General features: G+C 40.9%; 1 protein-coding gene across 1 annotated transcript; it reads right to left on the minus strand.

Moving 5' to 3' along the window:
* Nucleotides 1-1,939: 1,939 nt before the first annotated feature.
* On the minus strand, nucleotides 1,940-20,655 carry LOC133652002 (nuclear distribution protein nudE homolog 1-like). The gene is made up of 8 exons (XM_062050306.1): nucleotides 20,497-20,655; nucleotides 19,849-19,992; nucleotides 19,473-19,626; nucleotides 11,784-11,932; nucleotides 11,583-11,719; nucleotides 11,310-11,504; nucleotides 11,149-11,234; nucleotides 1,940-2,439 (listed from the first exon to the last, which is right to left on the minus strand). The coding sequence occupies exons 2-8, from the start codon at nucleotides 19,932-19,934 to the stop codon at nucleotides 2,347-2,349; spliced, it is 900 nt and encodes a 299-aa protein (XP_061906290.1). The 5' UTR covers nucleotides 19,935-19,992; nucleotides 20,497-20,655; the 3' UTR covers nucleotides 1,940-2,346.
* Nucleotides 20,656-22,517: the final 1,862 nt, after the last annotated feature.

Raw genomic sequence — 22,517 nt, forward strand, 5'->3', positions numbered from 1 at the left:
TTTAAAATGACCCGCAGTATCTATTAACGTGACCCGCTGTATTACTTGAAGTGGCCCAATGCGTCATTTAAAATAGCCCGCCGCATGAATTACTGTGGCCTTTTTTATGTGACACGCTGCGTCATTTAAAGTGGCCCAACACATCAATTAAGTGACCCGCTGCGTCATTTAATGTGACCCGCTGCATCATTCAAAGTGGCCAACTGCGTCATTTAACAATGGCCTGCCGTATTAATTAACGTGACCCGCTGTATCATTTTATGTGACCCGCTGCGTCATTTATCGTGACCCGCTGTATTATTTTATGTGACATGCTGCATCATTTAAAATGGCCCGCCACATCAATTAAGTGACTTGCTGCATCATTTAAATTGGCTCGCTGTATCAATTACCGTGGCCCGTTGTATCATTTTATGTGACACGCTGCATCATTTAAAATGGCCCACCGCGTCAATTAAGTGACCTGCTGCATCTTTTATTGTGACCTGCTGCATCATTTAAAGTGGCCCGCTGTATCAATTACTGTGGCCCATCGTATCATTTTATGTGACACACTGCGTCATTTAAGATGGCCCGCCACATCAACTAATAAGGCTTACTGCATCATTTAAAATGGCCCACCGCATCTATTAATGTGACCTGCTGCGTCATGTAATGTGGTTCACTGCAACATTTAAAATAGCCTCCTGTATCAATTAATGTGGCCTAGAAATAATGCACCTCACCTTTCTTGCAAAATTTGTAGCGCATGCAACTAAATTTACCCTTCATTTAATTTGATGCAAACAAGTTATTCCAAGTTGAATGCGGCGGGTATTAAGGATGGTTTGTCATCAGCAAGTTTGCAATCTTGATAATCAGTTATGTAATAATACCAATAAGCGATTGTACATTTATATGGTTTCACTTTTCCATACGGCCCAGTGAGGCCAGTCGTGGCCCACAATGAATAGGAGTTTGAAAAACCTGATTTAGAGGTATTAAAATGTGACAGACATTTCAATATATAAATAAATATATATATAATTTAATTCACTTAAGGTTATGACTAGAAAATGATGCGCTTTCCAAAAATAAATGTGATTTTTCTAATTAGTTCATGGATTGTAGGATTTTTTTAAATGATATTAAACTACAATTGGACCACCTCCATGTTTGTTGTTTTTGTCATATTTATTATAGTTTCACTTCTTCCGCAGGAGGTTTAATATCGGCAGGTGGCGCTCGAGGAAAGGTCATGCACTTTGTGCCTCAATATGAATTGTGCAATGAAGTAGACACGTGGCTTTGAGGGCCACATGGCAGTCATGGCTGCCCTGTGAATCATTTGTGAATAGAAACGTAAAGAAATTCACATATTTTACAATTGCCTGTGCATTTGTTTTTTGTTTTTTGTAAAAAAAAAAAACCTAGATCTTGCAGTAAAAAGCTGTCAGTCCTTGGGGAGAAACCAGATGTGGTCTCTACTTAGGCTGCTGCCCCCGCGACACAACTTGGGATAAGCGGAAGAAGATGGATGAACTGGCAGTCCAGTCACAATTTGACCATAAAATTGACAGTTTTACAGCATCTTACTGTAAATGCTTACTGTACCATGTTTTTTTATGGTAAAATTGTGGCAAATAGGCGGCAGTTTTTATAGTGCAAACTTGTCATTTTGATGACTTGCTATGAAGTCAAGCAGATATGTTAACCAACAAAAAGCCTGAAATGTATATTTTTTGCATTTAATATTCCAGTTTAAAAGATATGCAATACATGTTTTTTTTCTGTCAAACTGAAGAGAATGAATACATTATGTACTAAAAAATGAAGTACTTTGAGGCATATTACCTCAAAGCTTTCACAGGCCGCATTAATTGACGTGGCGGGCCTTGAGATGGAGAGCTGTGAAATACAAGATAAATGAAGTGCTGGTTCTGAAGTCAATTCTTTTATTCAGAAAGACTTTAAAAAGAAGCTCAGCATTTATTACATTTTATTAATTATTTCTTTTAAAACAACATTAAGGAAGGCAGTTTTTCCACGCAGTACCAAAAGTGGCCACAAGGTGTTGGACATCAGTGGGAAAAAAGTGCATTTCTTCTCAAAAGTGAAAGTCGTTAAAATGTCACTTTTCCAGAACAGTGTTGGACAAAAAGGAAAGTGGGCGTGTCCCCGCTGGTCAGAGGTTACGTAACGAGCGGTTGGTCAGCTGGAGGAAGTGCGAGCGCTGACTCGTTGTTGTAAGAATGTTTGTGTGTCGCACAACAAGGAAGGACAAATCACACAGCAGCAAGTCCAAAAACCAGAACCGGCGAGGACGTGGTCAAGTTGGATACCGACCTCCTGGTCGGTGGGCGGAGTCTAAGTGGGGCCCGCTTTGGGAGCCTGGATTCTCCGACCGAGCGGCTGATCGCGGACGTGGTCTCTGCACAACGCCAGCTTGGACTCCAGGTTCTGCAGCAGACAGGAAACGGTTAGGACCAAGAATCCAGACCCGACTCAATGTGGTCTGAGTGGAGGCATGGGTGTTCTGACCGCATCTTTTCAGCATCACTTCCCAGCCTTGGAGCAAGGCACATATTTCCCGTTAGAAAAATGTCTGTCACGAGAAGAAGCATGAACAAGAATGCATTTGGAGTAAAGAAATTAGAACGGTCGGACCAATTAAGGCAGGAGTGTCTAGACCAGGGGTCACCAACGCGGTGCCCGCGGGCACCAGGTAGCCCGTAAGGACCAGATGAGTAGCCCGCTGGCCTGTTTTAAAAATAGCTCAAATAGCAGCACTTACCAGTGAGCTGCCTCTATTTTTTTAATTTTATTTATTTACTAGCAAGCTGGTCTCGCTTTTCCCGACATTTTTAATTCTAAGAGAGACAAAACTCAAATAGAATTTGAAAATCCAAGAAAATATTTTAAAGACTTGGTCTTCACTTGTTTAAATAAATTCGTACATTTTTTTACTTTGCTTCTTATAACTTTCAGAAAGACAATTTTAGAGAAAAAATACAACCTTAAAAATGATTTTAGGATTTTTAAACACATATACCTTTTTACCTTTTAAATTCCTTCCTCTTCTTTCCTGACAATTTAAATCAATGTTCAAGTAAATTAATTTTTTTAATTGTAAAGAATAATAAATACATTTTAATTTAATTCTTCACTTTAGCTTCTGTTTTTTTAACGAATCATATTTGTGAAATATTTCTTCAAACTTATTATGATTAAAATTCAAAAACATTATTCTGGCAAATCTAGAAAATCTGTAGAATCAAATTTGAATCTTATTTCAAAGTCTTTTGAATTTCTTTTAAAATTTTTATTCTGGAAAATCTAGAAGAAATAATGATTTGTCTTTGTTAGAAATATAGCTTGGTCCAATTTGTTATATATTCTAACAAAGTGTAGATTGGATTTTAACCTATTTAAAACATGTAATCAAAATTCTAAAAATAAATTTAATCAGGAAAAATTACTAATGATGTTCCATAAATTATTTTTTTAAATTTTTTCAAAAAGATTCCAATTAGCTAGTTTTTCTCTTCTTTTTTTCTGTTGAATTTTAAAGAGTCGAAATTGAAGATAAACTATGTTTAAAAATTGAATTGTCATTTTTTTCGTGTTTTCTCCTCTTTTAAACCGTTCAATTAAGTGTAAATATCATTAATTATTAATAATAACAAAGAGTTAAAAGTAAATTGAGCAAATTGGCTATTTCTGTCAATTTATTTAAGTGTGTATCAAACTGGTAGCCCTTCGCATTAATCAGTACCCAAGAAGTAGCTCTTGGTTTCAAAAAGGTTGGTGACCCCTGGTCTAGACTGAACAATTCTTTTTTTTAATTTTTTTATATAAACCTTAAGGGCTCCCCTTAGGTTTAGTCCCGGGAACCCGGAAGGGGCACAATCATAAAAATGTAAAAAATTATTTATTTATTTTGATTAATTTATTAAAATGGGCTGTTTGCAACTTTCCAATGTATATCCCGCCCTCTCACTGCTTCTAAGACGCAATGACGTAACAACGTACGTACGGACGTTAACACATGCACCAGCTTTAGCTTTAAGCCAATAATAGCAATTTAGATAGTTAGCGTTAGTAGTCATTGAATGTATATTCTGTCATAACCACAACATGACTGAAAATTGTTTGTCGCGTCTACTGGACTGTTTTTGTATGTGCGCGCGTACGTGTTGACTAGTGACAGCTGTAAACACCAATCATTTCATTTCGGGCCCGAAAAAAAACATTTTTTACATAACCGTCATAATTGTGGAAAAAAAAAGACAGTTGTAAAACAAATGTTAGGTTAAACCACTAATGGTAACATAAGCTAGCTGGTGGGGTTCTTGTTCTATTGTTTGATTTGAAAAATGTTACCTTTGTAAAAAGATCATCTTCAGGTCTGTCAAAATAAAAGATATATTTATATTGTATACCCTTTTTTCGAAAGAAAACCATTTTATGGCAAAAACAAGAATGTGCAAAGATTTCCCCAAAAGTTTCCAAAGTGGAATATTTAATGTGAAGTAATGGAGCCTTAATAAGTCAATAATTCATAACATTGAGGTAACACTTTAGTATGGGGAACATATGTTAAGCAACTACTTAATGGTGAATATGTTCCCCATAATAAAGTGTTATCGACTTAATTTAGAGTTATTTAGACACTAGGGGAAAATATAAGGGTTAGGGTTAGTGTTACTAATAAGTTAAAGTACCAATGATAGTCACACACACACACACACACACACACACACTAGGTGTGGCGAAATTATTCTCTGCATTTGACCCATCACCCTTGATCACCCCCTGGGAGGTGAGGGGAGCAGTGGGCAGCAGCGGTGGCCACGCCCGGGAATCATTTTTGGTGATTTAACCCCCAATTCCAACCTTTGATGCTGAGTGCCAAGCAGGGAGGTAATGGGTCCCAATTTTATAGTTTTTGGTATGACTCGGCCGGGGTTTTGAACTCACAACCTACCGATAAGCAATAATTCTGAGGTTATTGAGGGAAGACTCTTAGTTAATGGCTTACTGGTTGTATAATAAGGCCAAGCAGAATAAGGTGTTAATAAGTACTTAATAATGACTAATTAAGAGCCAATATGTTACTAATTTGCATGTTAATAAGAAACTAATTAATGGTGAATATGTTCTCCATACTAAAGTGTTACCAACATTGATTTTAATTCATAATTTTTTGAGCAACAAAAGTATTTTTATTTTATTATTATTTTCAAATTCCACTAAAATTGATCTAAAATTAGAGTTACTCAAAAGGGTTAAAAAAACAAAACTTTAGATGTTACTTTGTTGAAGAAAACCCTGTTTTTTTATGGCATACACAAAACATGCACGTTTACCTCCCTAAAAAATGTCTAAGTACTGTAACTGGAGCTTTAAATAGGTAAATAATTCATAACTCTATTGATTATAATTCATTGTTTTGAGCAATGACGGTTTAAAAAAAAAAATCCCACTACGATTATTGGGGATCCCCACTAACAATAATAATAATTGTTTCTACTTTCAACACTTAAATCTCTGGATGAACTTTTTATTTTATGCCCTTTTGTCAAATGACAAAACGGCGAACACAAAATAAAATAAAAATATTTCAATATTTAAAAAGATTTGATAACATTTATCATTTGAGCTTTTAAAGAAAAAAGTCGACGTTGCTACATTTTACCCATTGCCGCTATTATTCCATTTTTTTTATTATTTGTACTTGTGTATTTTAATTATTACATTTTTTATATAGTATTTCTAGAATGTGCTGCGGACTGTTAAAAAAACATTAGCTGCGGGCCGCACTTTGGACACCTGATTTAAGTGACATCTTTACAAGCAGCAAAGTCCAAACATAGAAGTGATCAAATAAAAATAAAAACATGCAACAGGAAAATGCTGCAGGATCCAAAACAAATGCACAAGTCAGTCCCTCAAGGACTTCATTTTTTGCAATTGTCCTGACCCAGAACGCCTGAATTTGCAGCAGCTTTTTCAGAAAGTTGCAGCCAAAGCTGCGATATTCTAAGGCTTACTTTTTTCAAACATATTGAATTGTTGAATTTAAGAAGTTGTTATCAATGTTTCAAATGTTCCCTGTAACATTATCCTAAAAAAAGCACTAGATTCCAACTAAAATTGGAAAACAAATACAGTATTGTTGTTTTACTCGTTTTATTGCACAGTTAAAAGTAAACACTAGATGGCAGTAGAAGAATATACTCAGAGCTCGTTATCAAAATACTGTACGAATAGTCATAGATGTGAAGTGAATTATATAGCGCTTTTCTCTAGTGACTCAAAGCGCTTTACATAGTGAAACCCTTTATCTAAGTCACATTGGGAGCAGTGTCTTGTTAGAGGAAACAACAGCACTGACTAGGTTGGCGGAAGTGGGGATCGAACCTGGAACCCTCACGGCCGCTCTATCAACCAAGCCAGGCCTCCCCAGGAATAAAAAACACTGTATTTCTTGGTAAATGAGAGATTATCACACTTCAACATCTCTAACATGTATATGCTGCCTCTTTGCTAGGTCAGCATTGCAAATAAAAAGATGTTCTAAATTGCCTGACGCTGGATAAAAAAAAAAAGGTAAATATTAGAGATGTCCGATTATCGAAGTTGGTAGAGTGGCCGTGCCAGCAATCGGAGGGTTGCTGGTTACTGGGGTTCAATCCCCACCTTGTACCATCCTAGTCACGTCTGTTGTGTCCTTGGGCAAGACACTTCACCCTTGCTCCTGATGGCTGCTGGTTAGCGCCTTGCATGGCAGCTCCCGCCATCAGTGTGTGAATGTGTGTGTGAATGGGTGAATGTGGAAATACTGTCAAAGCGCTTTGAGTACCTTGAAGGTAGAAAAGCGCTATACAGGTATAACTCATTTATCATTTATTCATTTATAAAATGTAATATTGGAAATTATCGGTTTCGGTTTCAAAAAGTAAAATTAATGACTTTTTAAAACGCCACTGTACGGACGTAGAGCATACTTGCCAACCCTCCCGATTTTCCCGGGAGACTACCAAATTTCAGTGGCCCTCCCGAAAATCTCCCGGAGCAACCATTCTCCCGATTTCCACCCAGACAACATTATTGGGGGCGTGCCTTATAGGCGCTGCCTTTAGCGTCCTCTACAAGCTGTCGTCACATCCGCTTTTCCTCCATACAAACAGCGTGCCGGCCCAGTCACATAATATATGCGGCTTTTACACACACAAGTGAATGCAAGGCATACTTTATCAACAGCCATACAGGTCAGGACAGGCCGTATAAACAACTTTATTACTGTTACAAATATGCGCCACACTGTGAACCCACACCAAACAAGAATGACAAACACATTTCGGGAGAACATCCGCACCGTAACACAACAAACAGAACAAATACCCAGAACCCCTTGCAGCACTAACTATTCCGGGACGCTACCACCAAACACCACCCCCCATCTCCCAAGTTCGGAGGTCTCAAGGTTGGCAAGTATGCTCTAGTATACTCTGGACTGAAGCTGTGTGCCTTCATAGTTTTTGTAGCTGTTGTTTTGAGGCATGTTTAAAAAAAATAAAAAATAATGCACTTTGTGAAAGTCAAAGTATAGTATTTCCCATAGTTGTAGTGGGTATTAGGATTATCTCAGGGAGAGCATGTCCCAAATTCCAAACTGCTGTTTTGAAGCATGTTAAAAAAAAATTATGCACTTTGTGACTTCAATAATAAATATGGCAGTGCCATGTTGGCACTTTTTTCCATAACTGGAGTTGAAGTTGTTCTCTTATTTTGGAAAACCTTGTTTTTGATTGATTGAAACTTGTATTAGTAGATTGCACAGGTAACACCCGAATAAGTTTTTCAACTTGTTTAAATCGGGGTCCACGTTAATCAATTCATGGTAATAACTTGAGTTGATTTATTTTGGAAAACCTTGTTACATTGTTTAATGCATCCAGTGGGGCATCACAACAAAATTAGGCATAATAATGTGTTAATTCCACGACTGTATATATCGGTAGATATCGGACATCTCTAGTAAATATATAAATACATATGAGGTAAATGTATATGTACTACATTACCCAGAAGGCTTAGCACTAGACAGGAACAGGCAGTCGGTCTGAGCTACAACAATGGTGTAGTTTGATCATTAAATAGTTGATGTATTGTTACACGTTCCTGCTTCGTCTACACAAAAAACAAACAGTTGTGACGAAACAGTTGTTAAAACACTCCCTCGTAAATATATTTTCTGCAATACTGTCAAACACGGTGGAACCTCGTTTTACTCGTTTTTATTGGTTCTTGAACATGGTTCGTAAATGGAAGAGTTTGTATAGTGAAGCAGAGTTTCCCCCCAGAGAAATTGGTCCTGGCCTCAACAAAAGGTTATAAAACGTGACATACAGTACTGTATATCAAACATAAGGAGGTGATGGGTCAACTTTCTCTTTGACAAGCAGAACTGTGCTGTGTGTGCTGCCCTGGCAACACACAATGCCTCTATAATGCCCTCACAAATGATCAGAAATTCTTAACCATATTGCTACAATAATAAACAATCAAAAAAAGCAAAAGCCACCCACATCAACAAGGAGCAGACAGAGGGTGAGAGCGACCCCTAACCCTCCCCCCCACACACACAGGTCGGGGGGAATAAAAAAGGAAAAGTCACCCGGAAAGTATGGCACTTTTTGGGATTTGGGAAAAAGGTTTACATTCAATACATTTTTCTCTTTGTCCTTCATTTCCCCCCCCCATAGGCCAGAAAAAATAATTATCGATATCGACCGATAGGGCTGTGAATGTTTGGGCACCACCTGATTCGATTCTTGATTCAAAATCTATATTTAAAGGCCTTCTGAAATGAATTGTTTTATTTAAACGGGGATAGCAGATCCATTCTATGTGTCATACTTGTCATTTCGCGATATTGCCATATTTTTGCTGAAAGGATTTAGTAGAGAACATTGACGATAAAGTTCGCAACTTTTGGTCGCTGATAAAAAAAAGCCTTGCCTGTACCGGAAGTAGCGTGACGTCACAGGTTGAAAGGCTCCTCACATTTCCCCATTGTTTACACCAGCAGTTAGAGCAATTCGGACAGAGAAAGCGACGATTATCCCATTAATTTGAGCCAGGATGAAAGATTCGTGGATGAGGAATGTGAGAGTGAAGGACGCATCTTTTTTTGGCTGTGACCGTAACTTAGGTACAAGCTGGCTCATTGGATTGCACACTCTCTCCTTTTTCTATTGTGAATCACGGATTTGTATTTTAAACCACCTCGGATACTATATCCTCTTGAAAATGAGAGTCGAGAACGCGAAATGGACATTCACAGTGACTTTTATCTCCACGACAATACATCGGCGAAACACTTTAGCTATGGAGCTAACGTTATAGCATCGGGCTTAACTGCATAAAGAAACAAAAGAAATAAGCCCCTGTCTGGAAGGATAGACAGAAAATCAACAATACTATTAAACCATGGACCTGTAACTACACGGTTAATGCTTTCCAGCTTGGCGAAGATTAAAAATGCTGTTGCTAACGACGCCATTGAAGCTAACTTAGCAACGGGACCTCACAGAGCTATGCTAAAAACATTAGCTATCCACCTACGCCAGCCAGCCCTCATCTGCTCATCAACACCCGTGCTCACCTGCGTTCCAGCGATCGACGGTGCGACGAAGGACTTCACCCGATCATCGATGCGGTCGGCAACTAGGGTCGGATAGCGCGTCTGCTATCCAAGTCAAAGTCCTCCTGCTTGTGTTGCTGGAGCCAGCCGCTAATACACCGATCCCACCTACAACTTTCTTCTTTGCAGTCTTCATTGTTCATTAAACAAATTGCAAAAGATTCACCAATACAGATTTTTTACAGAATTTTGAGATGAAAACAGAGCTTTTTGTATAGGATACAATGTGTCCGAATACTTCCGTTTCAACTATTGACATCACGCGCATACGTCATCATATATAGACATTTTCAATCGGAAGTTTAGCGGGAAATTTAAAATTGCACTTTATAAGTTAACCCGGCCGTATTAGCATGTGTTGCAATGTTAAGATTTCATTATTGATATATAAACTATCAGACTGCGTGGTCGCTAGTAGTGGGTTTCAGTAGGCCTTTAATAACATTGGGTGCCAGTCCTAGGATTAACTACATTCCTCCAAAAAATAGACAAACTGCTCTGACAAATTATATTACAAAACCCAAAACCAGTGAAGTTGGCACGTTGTGTAAATCGTAAATAAAAACACAATACAATGATATGCAAATCCTTTTCAACCTATATTCAATTGAATAAACTGCAAAGACAAAATATTTATGTTGGAACTGAGAAACTAAATTTTTTTGCAAATAATCATTAACTTAGAATTTAATGGCACAGGGGCATTTTTACCACTGTGTTACATGACCTTTCCTTTTAACAACACTCAGTAAACATTTGGGAACCGAGGAGACCAATTTTTGAAGCTTTTCAGGTGGAATTCTTTCCCATTCTTGCTTGATGTACAGCTTAAGTTGTTCAACAGTCCGGGGGTCTCCGTTGTGGTATTTTAGGCTTCATAATGCGCCACATATTTTCAATGGGAGACAGGTCTGGACTACAGGCAGGCCAGTCTAGTACCCACACTCTTTTACTATAAGCCCCACTGTTGTAACACGTGGCTTGGCATTGTCTTGCTGAAATAAGCAGGGGCGTCCATAATAACGTTGCTTGGATGGCAACATATGTTGCTCCAAAACCTGTATGTACCTTTCAGCATTAATGGTGCCTTCACAGATGTGTAAGTTACCCATGTCTTGGGCACTAATACACCCCCATACCACAGATTTATGACCTACCCAAACATTTAATAAAGTCAAATACAAATAAGGCAACAAGAGAAGTATCCAACATTTCTCTTTTCTGAAGTAAATCTGTACAGCAGATATGATCATTTACATCAACTATATGATTTGAGTGGCTGGACAGGACAGATTTGTATTTTTTATCTTAAATCATTTAGATTGTTTTTTAATTGATTGGGAATAGTTTCAAACAAGAATCCCAATTCATTCGGAAAAAAAAAAAAGTTTGACACCCCTATCGACAGACAGTTTTCAACCGTATTGCCCAGCCCTGATCCGACGAGTCTCACTTACGCCGACTTTCCTGAGCAGCTCGTTGACGATGTTGAGTGCTGAGATCCTGGACGACGTGCTCAGAGAACCACCCGGTAGACTTTCACCTGACAAAACCACAACAAAAAAAAACCAAAAAAAGTAATCCAACAAGTCAAAGAGACGAAACACGTACCACTCACCTCTTCGGAGGGAGGTCCGCTCAGGCGTGGCCAGAGGGGTGAGGGGCGGAGTGGGGTAAGGTGCCGTGGTGGATGATGAAGGTGACTGTGGTGATGATGATGGTGATGGTGAAGGCTCTCTGGGCACACCATTGATGGAGGCTCTGGGCTTGTCGAGTATTTGTCTTTGCTGCACCGCCAGCTCCTGCTTCAAGTCTGCAAGAAACAAATGCTCTGTTTAAGAAAAAAATAAAAGATGGCTGTCTTCATAGGAGATTGTTAGACTCCGCCCACCTCGAGCCTCATCCTTCAGCCTCTGGACCGACTCCAGAAGATTCTCCTTCTCGTCCAGCTCGCTCTCCAGGAATGCGTTCCTCTCGATGACCTGGTTGGTCCTCAGCTCAAAGTCGTCCAGCGACATGACCGTCGCCCTGGGACACACACACAGTAAACAATGTAAAAAAATATTTGCAGCGTTCACGACCCCCGGCTGACCTCTTGGCCCTCTCCAGGTCGTCGTTGGCCTGCTCCAGTTCCCTGACGTAATTGTGGAGCTGGTCTCGGATGGACGTGGCGTCGGCCAGCTCGCCCTCCAAGACCGAGATCTGACAGCAGGCCTCCGAGTGCCGCGTCTCGTACTTCTCCTGGCAGGAGGGGGAGGAGGAGGAGGCGGAGTCAGAACACAGCAGCGTATCCAGTGACATCAGACTTCGTTTCTAGATGGGGGATTAGGGGAGGGCGAAGCAAACTATCCTTCTACAGGTTCACATACAGTACAGGCCAAAAGTTTGGACACACCTTCTCATTCAATGAGTTTTCCTTATTTTCATGACTATTTACATTGTAGATTGTCACTGAAGGCATCAAAACTATGAATGAACACGTGGAGTTATGTACTTAACAAAAAAAGGTGAAATAACTTAACACGTTTTGTATTCTAGTTTCTTCAAAATAGCCACCCTTTGCTCTGATTACTGCTTTTGCACACTCATGGCATTCTCTCGATGAGCTTCAAGCACACCTGTGAAGTGAAAACCATTTCAGGTGACTACCTCTTGAAGCTCATCGACGACTTTTATTTCCTGGTTTTCTAGGCGAAGACCTCACCGAACTATTCGATCTGTACAGTGTTTATTTAGCAGACTTGTTTCGCCTTTTTTGAGGTGAAAAAGGTCAAATTTCATCTGTTTTGTTCACTTTAATAAAAAAAACGTATTCCACGTCCTTACAGCGGCTAAATTTACATCCATGTGACGATACTGGCATTTAGTCACCAGTCCATATACAGGACTAAATATCAGTAGGGCTAAAAACTGTATTACGATGCAAGGGTTTATGACCTTCCCAAAGTAAGGAGCAGGAGAAAAATATATTACATGTAACCTTCCTTTTTAATTAGCAGGGATGTGAGCACCCAGGAAAAAAATAAAAAAGGGAAAAATATATCACGCAAACCCTGAAAGCAAAATGTAGAAAATCAAGAATACATTTCCTGTAATTGGGTGAATTTCTACACAATATTTTACTTTTAGGTTTATTGTCATCCACCAACCTTTTTTGGCACTAACATGTACACACATTTTTACTAGATCATTTAATAACATCATTGACACGTCATGTCAAAATTCTTTAACATGCAAAGAAGTCAGAAAACAACCCCATCCTGTAGCCACGCCCCCTCCAGTAATATTATTCTGGTGCCGAGCAATGTTGCCAACTTTGGCCCCGTTTACATTGCACACCTAATCTGACTTTTTTTGGCCCTCAAGTTAAAGTTAAAGTGCCAATGGTTGTCACACACACTAGGTGTGGTGAAATTATCCTCTGCATTTGACCCATCCCCACAGGGGAGCCGTGAGCAGCAGCGGTGGCCACGCCCGGGAATCAAGTGACACAGATCGGATTTTTTTTTTTGCCAGTCTACACACTCCAAATCTGATTTTTTTGGCATCAGATTCAGGAGGTAGATTTGAATCCAATCTTTTCAAATGTTACTTCAGTCGAAACGCAAAGTAAGAATTGTTTTAGTTATATTGTAAAACTTACAAACATTGCTTGGAGTGATGGAATGAAGAACCCATACGAGTAAAAACGCCATGGACGGCTAGAAGATGGAACGGCACTTGTACTTCCGGTTGAAAGCTCAGTCTAAACAGAAGGTCAATGCAGTGCTCGTCCAAAGGATGGCGCCATAGCACAGACAATAACACTTACTCAGTGTCTTTTCTCTTCTTTTATCCATAATTAGCCACATTGTTTTATAAGCCGCAGGGTTCAAAGTGTAGTAAAAAAGAAAGTGCAGTAAAAAAAAAGTAGCTTCCATCCATCCATTTTCTACCGCTTGTCCCTTTTAAGGTCGCGGGGGCGCTGGAGCCTAGTAGCTTATAGTGCGGAATTTACGGCAAATTCTGTGCCATTGTCATATATGTACTGTACTGTAGGTTTGGACTTATAGACTGCCATTTTGTAGTCCTAGCAAATAAAACGTCAACGTTGAAAAGAGGCCAAGTGAAGTGTCCAGCTGGTGGGACACAAGCTTCAGGCAAATTCCACAAAGTCTCCACAAAGTGTATTTTGACAGGAACGCCTCAATCCAAGAATGTTTTGTCAAAAACAGAAACACAGGAAGCGTCCGCCAAACACTTCAACGTGAGGACGTATTTTGAGCAATCATCACGTCCGTTCTGACATTAACATCCTATAGTTCCACACCCGATTTCTGATCACCGCACAGAGAACCATGTGATGCCAGCAGCAGCAAGAGGCGGAGCTTATGGCGTGTATGCAACAACGTGAGCCTGTGACTTAATCGGATGTGTCATATGGATGCAACGACATCGCCTGCAGCATCATCAGCTGCCTCCTCCTGGCCACAATAACCCCTCTGTCTCGGCCTGCACACAAATTAGAGATGTGATGCGCGTGAACGAATAGAGTCTTTTGAACGGTTCTTTTAGGTGAACTATGAGTACCAAGTTGTAGCTGCGAGCAGATTATATGCACATGCAAATAATGTCAGACTACTAACAACTGGACTGATAAATGTATCTTTTAAAAAACATTAATTATATGCATTTTATTCTTGTTATTTGTATTATTAAAATGCTACAAAGTTATTTATGTTAGGAAAAATGTTAAAATAGTGATATCACTGTCAAAGCATGGGAATATGAGACCACTTTACAGAATATTTACAGTAAAAACTAAATACAATTATTGCAAATATTTCAGAATATTCGGCTTCGAAGCGATCCTGGACCACCATCTGCCGCCTCAGGAAGGGGAAGCAGTGCACTATCAACACAGTGTATGGTGAGGATGGTGTTCTGCTGACCTCGACTGCGGATGTTGTGGATCGGTGGAGGGAATACTTCGAAGACCTCCTCAATCCCACCAACACGTCTTCCTATGAGGAAGCAGTGCCTGGGGAATCTGTGGTGGGCTCTCCTATTTCTGGGGCTGAGGTTGCTGAGGTAGTTAAAAAGCTCCTCGGTGGCAAGGCCCCGGGGGTGGATGAGATCCGCCCGGAGTTCCTTAAGGCTCTGGATGCTGTGGGGCGGTCTTGGTTGACAAGACTCTGCAGCATCGCGTGGACATCGGGGGTGGTGCCTCTGGATTGGCAGACCGGGGTGGTGGTTCCTCTCTTTAAGAAGGGGAACCGGAGGGTGTGTTCTAACTATCGTGGGATCACACTCCTCAGCCTTCCCGGTAAAGTCTATTCAGGTGTGCTGGAGAGGAGGCTACGCCGGATAGTCGAACCTCGGATTCAGGAGGAACAGTGTGGTTTTCGTCCTGGTCGTGGAACTGTGGACCAGCTCTATACTCTCGGCAGGGTCCTTGAGGGTGCATGGGAGTTTGCCCAACCAGTCTACATGTGTTTTGTGGACTTGGAGAAGGCATTTGACAGTGTCCCTCGGGAAGTCCTGTGGGGAGTGCTCAGAGAGTATGGGGTATCGGACTGTCTGATTGTGGCAGTCCGCTCCCTGTATGATCAGTGCCAGAGTTTGGTCCGCATTGCCGGCAGTAAGTCAGACACGTTTCCAGTGAGGGTTGGACTCCGCCAAGGCTGCCCTTTGTCACCGATTCTGTTCATAACTTTTATGGACAGAATTTCTAGGCGCAGTCAAGGCGTTGAGGGGATCTGGTTTGGTGGCTGCAGGATTAGGTCTCTGCTTTTTGCAGATGATGTGGTCCTGATGGCTTCATCTGGCCAGGATCTTCAGCTCTCACTGGATCGGTTCGCAGCTGAGTGTGAAGCGACTGGGATGAGAATCAGCACCTCCAAGTCCGATTCCATGGTTCTCGCCCGGAAAAGGGTGGAGTGCCATCTCCGGGTTGCGGAGGAGACCCTGCCCCAAGTGGAGGAGTTCAAGTACCTTGGAGTCTTGTTCACGAGTGAGGGATGAGTGGATCGTGAGATCGACAGGCGGCTCGGTGCGGCGTCTTCAGTAATGCGGACGCTGTATCGATCCGTTGTGGTGAAGAAGGAGCTGAGCTGCAAGGCAAAGCTCTCAATTTACCGGTCGATCTACGTTCCTATCCTCACCTATGGTCATGAACTTTGGGTTATGACCGAAAGGACAAGATCACGGGTACAAGCGGCCAAAATTAGTTTCCTCCGCCAGGTGGCGGGGCTCTCCCTTAGAGATAGGGTGAGAAGCTCTGCCATCCGGGGGAAGCTCAAAGTAAAGCCGCTGTTCCTCCACATCGAGAGGAGCCAGATGAGGTGGTTCGGGCATCTGGTCAGGATGCCCCCCGAACGCCTCCCTAGGGAGGTGTTTAGGGCACGTCCGACCGGTAGGAGGCCGCGGGGAAGACCCAGGACACGTTGGGAAGACTATGTCTCCCGGCTGGCCTGGGAACGCCTCGGGATCCCCCGGGAGGAGCTGGACGAAGTGGCTGGGGAGAGGGAAGTCTGGGCTTCCCTGCTTAGGCTGCTGCCCCCGCGACCCGACCTCGGATAAGCGGAAGAAGATGGATGGATTTCAGAATATTTTTTACCAATTCAATAATGTGTATACAGTAGGGAAGGGATTTATACGCCCCCATTCCTGGGTGTATCTCACCTGAGAGGAAAAAGGGGGGGGGGGGGGGTAATTTTGCAATGCAGTCTGCTGAAAATGGAAAGTGCCACTCTACTTAGCAACTGATGCTGTGGTCAAAGTTGAATTGCCACAAAACACACTTTAAAATATTCAACACTGCCATCTGGCGGCTAAAAAGTCGATAATGCAACCCCCTAATTAGTCACGTTTCATGAGTCAGGTAAACGGTGATGAATGGGGCTATATGAATCCCCCTCCCACTGTATTTTAATTATTCTGATCCACATCATTTTAGAACAGCTACCAGTAAGTGCTTTGTTGCTAAAAATATATTTATTATTATTATGATGAAGTTATATTAATAAGCCAGTCTTTTTAACAGCTCTTTAAAAAAACGGCTTCACAAAATCTGTCTTGTGTGTGGAACAATTTCCCTTGTGGATCAATAAAGTTTGTCTAAGTCCAAGTCCCTTTAAAGAGCCATAAATCAGATCAACTACTGAAAAAAACAAAACACATTTTATCAAAATTGATCAAACGTCCACTTCGTTAGGTACATGTGCACACCCTAATAAGGTCCAATTATCACTGTCCGGGAGGTAATCGCCTAATGTTTATTATAACTTCTACAAACACCGTTTCCATATAAGTTGGGAAATTGTGTTAGATGTAAATATAAACAGAATACAATGATTTGCAAATCATTTTCAACCCATATTCAGTTGAATATGCTACAAAGACAACATATTTGATGTTCAAACTGATAAACATTTTTTTTTTTTTGCAAATAATCATTAACTTTAGAATTTGATGCCAGCAACACGTGACAAAGAAGTTGGGAAAGGTGGCAATAAATACTGATAAAGTTTAGGAATGCTCATCAAACACTTATTTGGAACATCCCACAGGTGAACAGGCAAATTGGGAACAGGTGGGTGCCATGATTGGGTATAAAAGTAGATTCCATGAGATGCTCAGTCATTCACAAACAAGGATGGGGCGAGGGTCACCACTTTGAGCAAATTGTTGAACAGTTTAAGAAAAACCTCTCAACCAGCTATTGGAAGGAATTTAGGGATTTCACCACCTACGCTCCGTAATATCAAAGGGTTCAGAGAATCTGGAGAAATCACTGCACGTAAGCAGCTAAGTACGTGACCTTCGATCCCTCAGGCTGTACTGCATCAACAAGCAACGTCAGTGTGTAAAGAATATCACCACATGGGCTCAGGAACACTTCAGAAACCCAATGTCAGTAACTACAGTTGGTCGCTACACCGTAAGTGCAAGTTAAAACTCTCCTATACAAGGCGAAAACCGTTTATCAACAACACCCAGAAACGCCGTCTGCTTCGCTGGGCCTGAGCTCATCTAAGATGGACTGATACAAAGTGGAAAAGTGTTCTGTGGTCTGACGAGTCCACGTTTCAAATTGTTTTTGGAAACTGTGGACGTCGTGTCGTGACCAAAGAGGAAAAGAACCATCCTGATTGTTATAGGCGTAAAGTTGAAAAGCCAGCATCTGTGATGGTATGGGGGTGTATTAGTGCCCAAGACATGGGTAACTTACACATCTGTGAAGGCGCAGTTAATGCTGAAAGGTACAAACAGGTTTTGGAGCAACATATGTTGCCATCCAAGCAACGTTACCATGGACGCCCCTGCTTATTTCAGCAAGACAATGCCAAGCCACGTGTTACATCAACGTGGCTTCATAGTAAAAGAGTGCGGGTACTAGACTGGCCTGCCTGTAGTCCAGACCTGTCTCCCATTGAAAATGCGTGGCACATTTTGAAGGGGACGGCGTGGCGAAGTTGGTAGAGTGGCCGTGCCGGCAATCGGAGCATTGCTGGTTACTTGGGTTCAATCCCCACCTTCTACCATCCTAGTCACGTCCGTTGTGTCCTTGGGCAAGACACCTCACCCTTGCTCCTGATGGGTGCTGGTTAGCGCCTTGCATGGCAGCTCCCGCCATCAGTGTGTGAATGTGTGTGTGAATGTGGAAATACTGTCAAAGCGCTTTGAGTACCTTGAAGGTAGAAAAGCGCTATACAAGTATAACCCATTTATCATTTATTTAAAATACCACAACGGAGACCCCCGGACTGTTGAACAACTTAAGCTGTACATCAAGCAAGAATGGGAAATAATTCCACCTGAGAAGCTTAAAAAATGTGTCTCCTCAGTTCCCAAACGTTTACTGAGTGTTGTTAAAAGGAAAGGCCATGTAACACAGTGGTGAACATGCCCTTTCCCAACTACTTTGGCACGTGTTGCAGCCATGAAATTCTAAGTTAATTATTATTCGCAAAAAATAAATAAAGTTTATGAGTTTGAACATCAAATATGTTGTCTTTGTAGTGCATTCCCTTTTTAGACCAGTTGATCTGCCGTTTCTTTTCTACTCTGCTCCCAACCCGGGGTGGACCGCTAGCCTGTCCATCGGATGGGGACATCTCTACGCTGCTGACCCGTCTCCGCTCGGGATGGTTCCTGCTGGCCCCACTATGGACTGGACTTTCGCTGATGTGTTGGACTTTCACAATATTATGTCAGACCCACTCGACATCCATTGCTTTCGGTCTCCCCTAGAGGGGGGGGGGGGGGGGGGGGTTACCCACATATGCGGTCCTCTCCAAGGTTTCTCATAGTCATTCACATTGACGTCCCACTGGGGTGAGTTTTCCTTGCCCGTATGTGGGCTCTGTACCGAGGATGTCGTTGTGGCTTGTACAGCCCTTTGAGACACTTGTGATTTAGGGCTATATAAATAAACATTGATTGATTGATTCAATTGAATATGGGTTGAAAAGGATTTGCAAATCATTGTATTCCGTTTATATTTACATCTAACACAATTTCCCAACTCATATGGAAACGGGGTTTGTAATTAAATGTTTTGTTAAAGCATTATCTTGGCATGTTTTGAGTCGGCGGTTGAATTAGAATGTGAACATAACTATCAAATATCAACATTCCATTTTCCAGTTTGGCACACTGACAAAGAATTATTCACCTTGTGATGTTTTTATGTTACACAATGTTCCGTTGAGCTCCTTGTGGTCGTGCCCCGCCCCCGAGGAGGAAAGCACAGCGAGCACGAGGCCACCGCGGCGGCGAGGACGTGAGCGAGCGTTACCTTGTAGCTCTCCACGTCCGTGCGCAGGCGCTCGTTGGCGGAGAGGAGCTCCCGGTTTTGCTTCTCGCACAGTTTGAGCTCGGCTTCCAGCTCGGCTTCGTAGTCGCGACTCATCTGCTGGAACTCCTGCAGCTCCTCCCGGGCCTCCTCCGCGCTGCACACACAAGTCAAAAGGTCAGGCCATGGTGTCCTATGATACGTTACATTAAGTAAAATATTGTTTTTCAACAGACGCTGGTTATTCGTCCTACATTCCTCCAGTCCCGGGAGCTTTATTTTTCAAACCCTGTGACAACAAGCAAGTGATCTCGCACAAGATATCACTTTTCATCCCAGATAAATAAAGTCTTCTCATCTGAAATAGTGAAACAAAAACCTGTCTTGGTTCCTGGCGGCCCGCTCCTTCCAGTAGTCCAGTTCTTCCTTCAAGGACCCAAACACAGGAGTGTCCGGATCCCCCATCTTCAGCCAGTTCTGAAGGACCAGACCTGCTGTGGTGGGTCAGTCACTCCTTTTGCACCTGCAATGGAATTTAATTCAGAAAGGAGTCACTTTGAGTCAGATTTACTCAATTTCAATTTAAAAAAACATGTCTATAGTACACAGAAATGACTAGAAATGTCTGATTAGGACTTTTTCTCAAATTCGGCTTAAAACCTGATAAACAATTACCTCATTGTAGTGCATTTAATAGGATTCAAAGACAAAACACCGACAATCACTTATAAAATCTGATGCACACATGCAAGAAATAAATAAAAGCTTTGCTAATTGCTTCCAAACTTAATAAAAATAACGGATTCACCATACTTAATTTGAGTTGCTTACTGAGCTGCAAGCCTCCAATACAAAGAATTTGCTCGCTTTTAAATGCAAATAAGTGATCTGGACGTCCTGGGAGTTAACCATTTAAATCCCAGCGCACGTAAACACACCAGCTCTCACTGGACAAAGTGTCGTAAAAGAGCGACAAACACACAAAACGTCGCCCTCGCCTAACTTTTCCAATCACGACCAAACTTACCGGCTGGTTTATTAACTCGGAAATATTTGAAGAGATTTTCAGCCGGAGTCGGGACACAAAGTTGTCTTCCACTGAATGAGCGACGGCGAACAATAAACGCTGCCATTTATATCGCCCTGAAGAATCCACCAATCACAAGTTACGCAGCCGGCCTCGACCACGCTTTTTATTTGCTGATTATCTTGTCAGTCAAAAAAAGATGGGCGGGATTTGAGTGTAATCATCCAATCAATTGGGAGAATCCTATCGACATAATGTTGCCAGTCTAGACGTGTTGATAGATTAGTTATGGTCATGGTGCCTTCGCGTGCTGTCGGAAATTAGAGACGAAATCGACAGATTGAAGAATTTGATTAGTTTGTGGTCGTAAACGTTGGTATCCTTTTCTTAAAACTATTAAAAAGATACATAACAAACGTTCAAAATTACCGATATGTTCAAAAAATTATATTTTTAACCCAGTGGGGTCCAAAGGACATTTGCAACAGCTAATTTTTAACAGCCACAGGCACTCACTAAAAATACTATTAGAAAAATACAAAAAAACATTAAAAAGTGGAATAAAAGAGCAAACGAGAAAATTGGAATGTTGACTCTATTAACACAAAGCTGCCATGCAGGATGGTTTTTTCCCTTTAAAACTGTCATTGCTAAAAAAATAAATAATTATAGATCAAAAACAATGTTGTTATTCAAGGCGCCAATTACTTCACATTAAATATTTCCCTTTGAATTTTTTTTGTGGGGAGAATATTGCATATTTTGTGTGTTTGCCATGTAAAAAAATAAGTTTTCTTGAACAAAAAGGGCATAATACACACATGAAAAACTAACAAAACCTTACAATTGATGGATAGATCTGACGCTGATGTAGTAATAATTATTATATTATCATTAATTATTAAGTGTTGAAAGTAATAAAATATATATACATATATATGTATAAATAAAGTCATTAAAAATATATATAAGGTAATAATATATATATATATATATATATATATATATATATATATATATATATATATATATATATATATATATATATGTATGTATATATATATATATATATATATATATATATATATATATATATATATATATATATATATATATATATATATATATATATTAGGGCTGTCAATTTTAACACGATAACAACGCATTAACTACAAATTTTAATAATTAATAATTTATTAATTACACGAAATTACTATTGAGGCGACATCCCTGCAGAAAACACCTGCTGCGCGGTGCTTCACGTCCGTGTTCAGATTACGGTGTTAAGGTGTGGTGATAATATAACATTTAAATTGTTAGTGGGCCTGCTTCAGTAAGTAAGATTACATAAAAGCTCAACAGAAATGAAAGACGATCGGCAGGATGTGGAAAGGAGACTTTTTGTTATTGTAAACAGTCGATCCAAAATCAAAACATGTCAAGACACTTTCTCAAAGCAATCACATACTTTTCCGGCTTCAAAATAAAAGCGCTATGCGATACACCCGTTTTAACTACGTTTAAGGTTTCTCCTTAATGTACGGCTTCACACCTAACAAAATAAAGTAATGAAATGTATTGTAGCGTCCAGGAGAAAACAAAGTCTGACACTCTTTTTAGCTTTTATGGCCAATTTTATGCCAACATCGGGCCCAATTCCGACGAGTACTTCCTCTGTGCACATACGTCTGCTTCCGTGCTTTACGCCTAGACACAACACTTGCTCATTCTCCGCCGATACGGTGTGTTCAAAGACCATGGGGAAAATGACCATCATAACACACTAACATGCACATTAACACCAGCCATAAGCACAGGGTTGTCTGGACGTACTTTAATATATTCGAGATATACCCGCGGACAGCCATCTTCACAATTTAACATGACACTGGCGACTTTTAATGAGGGAAAGGCTTCCAGCAACGCGAAGCAAGAGTGACGTCAGGCTCTCGGACGTGGAGCGACAGAATCTAACCAGAGTATCTATTCAACACGAGTACAGTCGCCAATAACACCAACAA

This window comes from Entelurus aequoreus, linkage group LG06 (assembly GCF_033978785.1).
Source record: "Entelurus aequoreus isolate RoL-2023_Sb linkage group LG06, RoL_Eaeq_v1.1, whole genome shotgun sequence".
Classification (NCBI taxonomy): Eukaryota; Metazoa; Chordata; class Actinopteri; order Syngnathiformes; family Syngnathidae; genus Entelurus; species Entelurus aequoreus.

Excerpts from the sequence above, each read along its gene's own strand:
- LOC133652002 (XM_062050306.1), bottom strand. The coding sequence starts at position 19,934 with ATGGGGGATCCGGACACTCCTGTGTTTGGGTCCTTGAAGGAAGAACTG. Across the intron at positions 11,505-11,582 it reads GCTGAAGGATGAGGCTCGAG|ACTTGAAGCAGGAGCTGGCG; the intron begins GTGGGCGGAGTC and ends TGTTTCTTGCAG. Across the intron at positions 11,235-11,309 it reads GCGGACCTCCCTCCGAAGAG|GTGAAAGTCTACCGGGTGGT; the intron begins GTGAGTGGTACG and ends TGGTTTTGTCAG.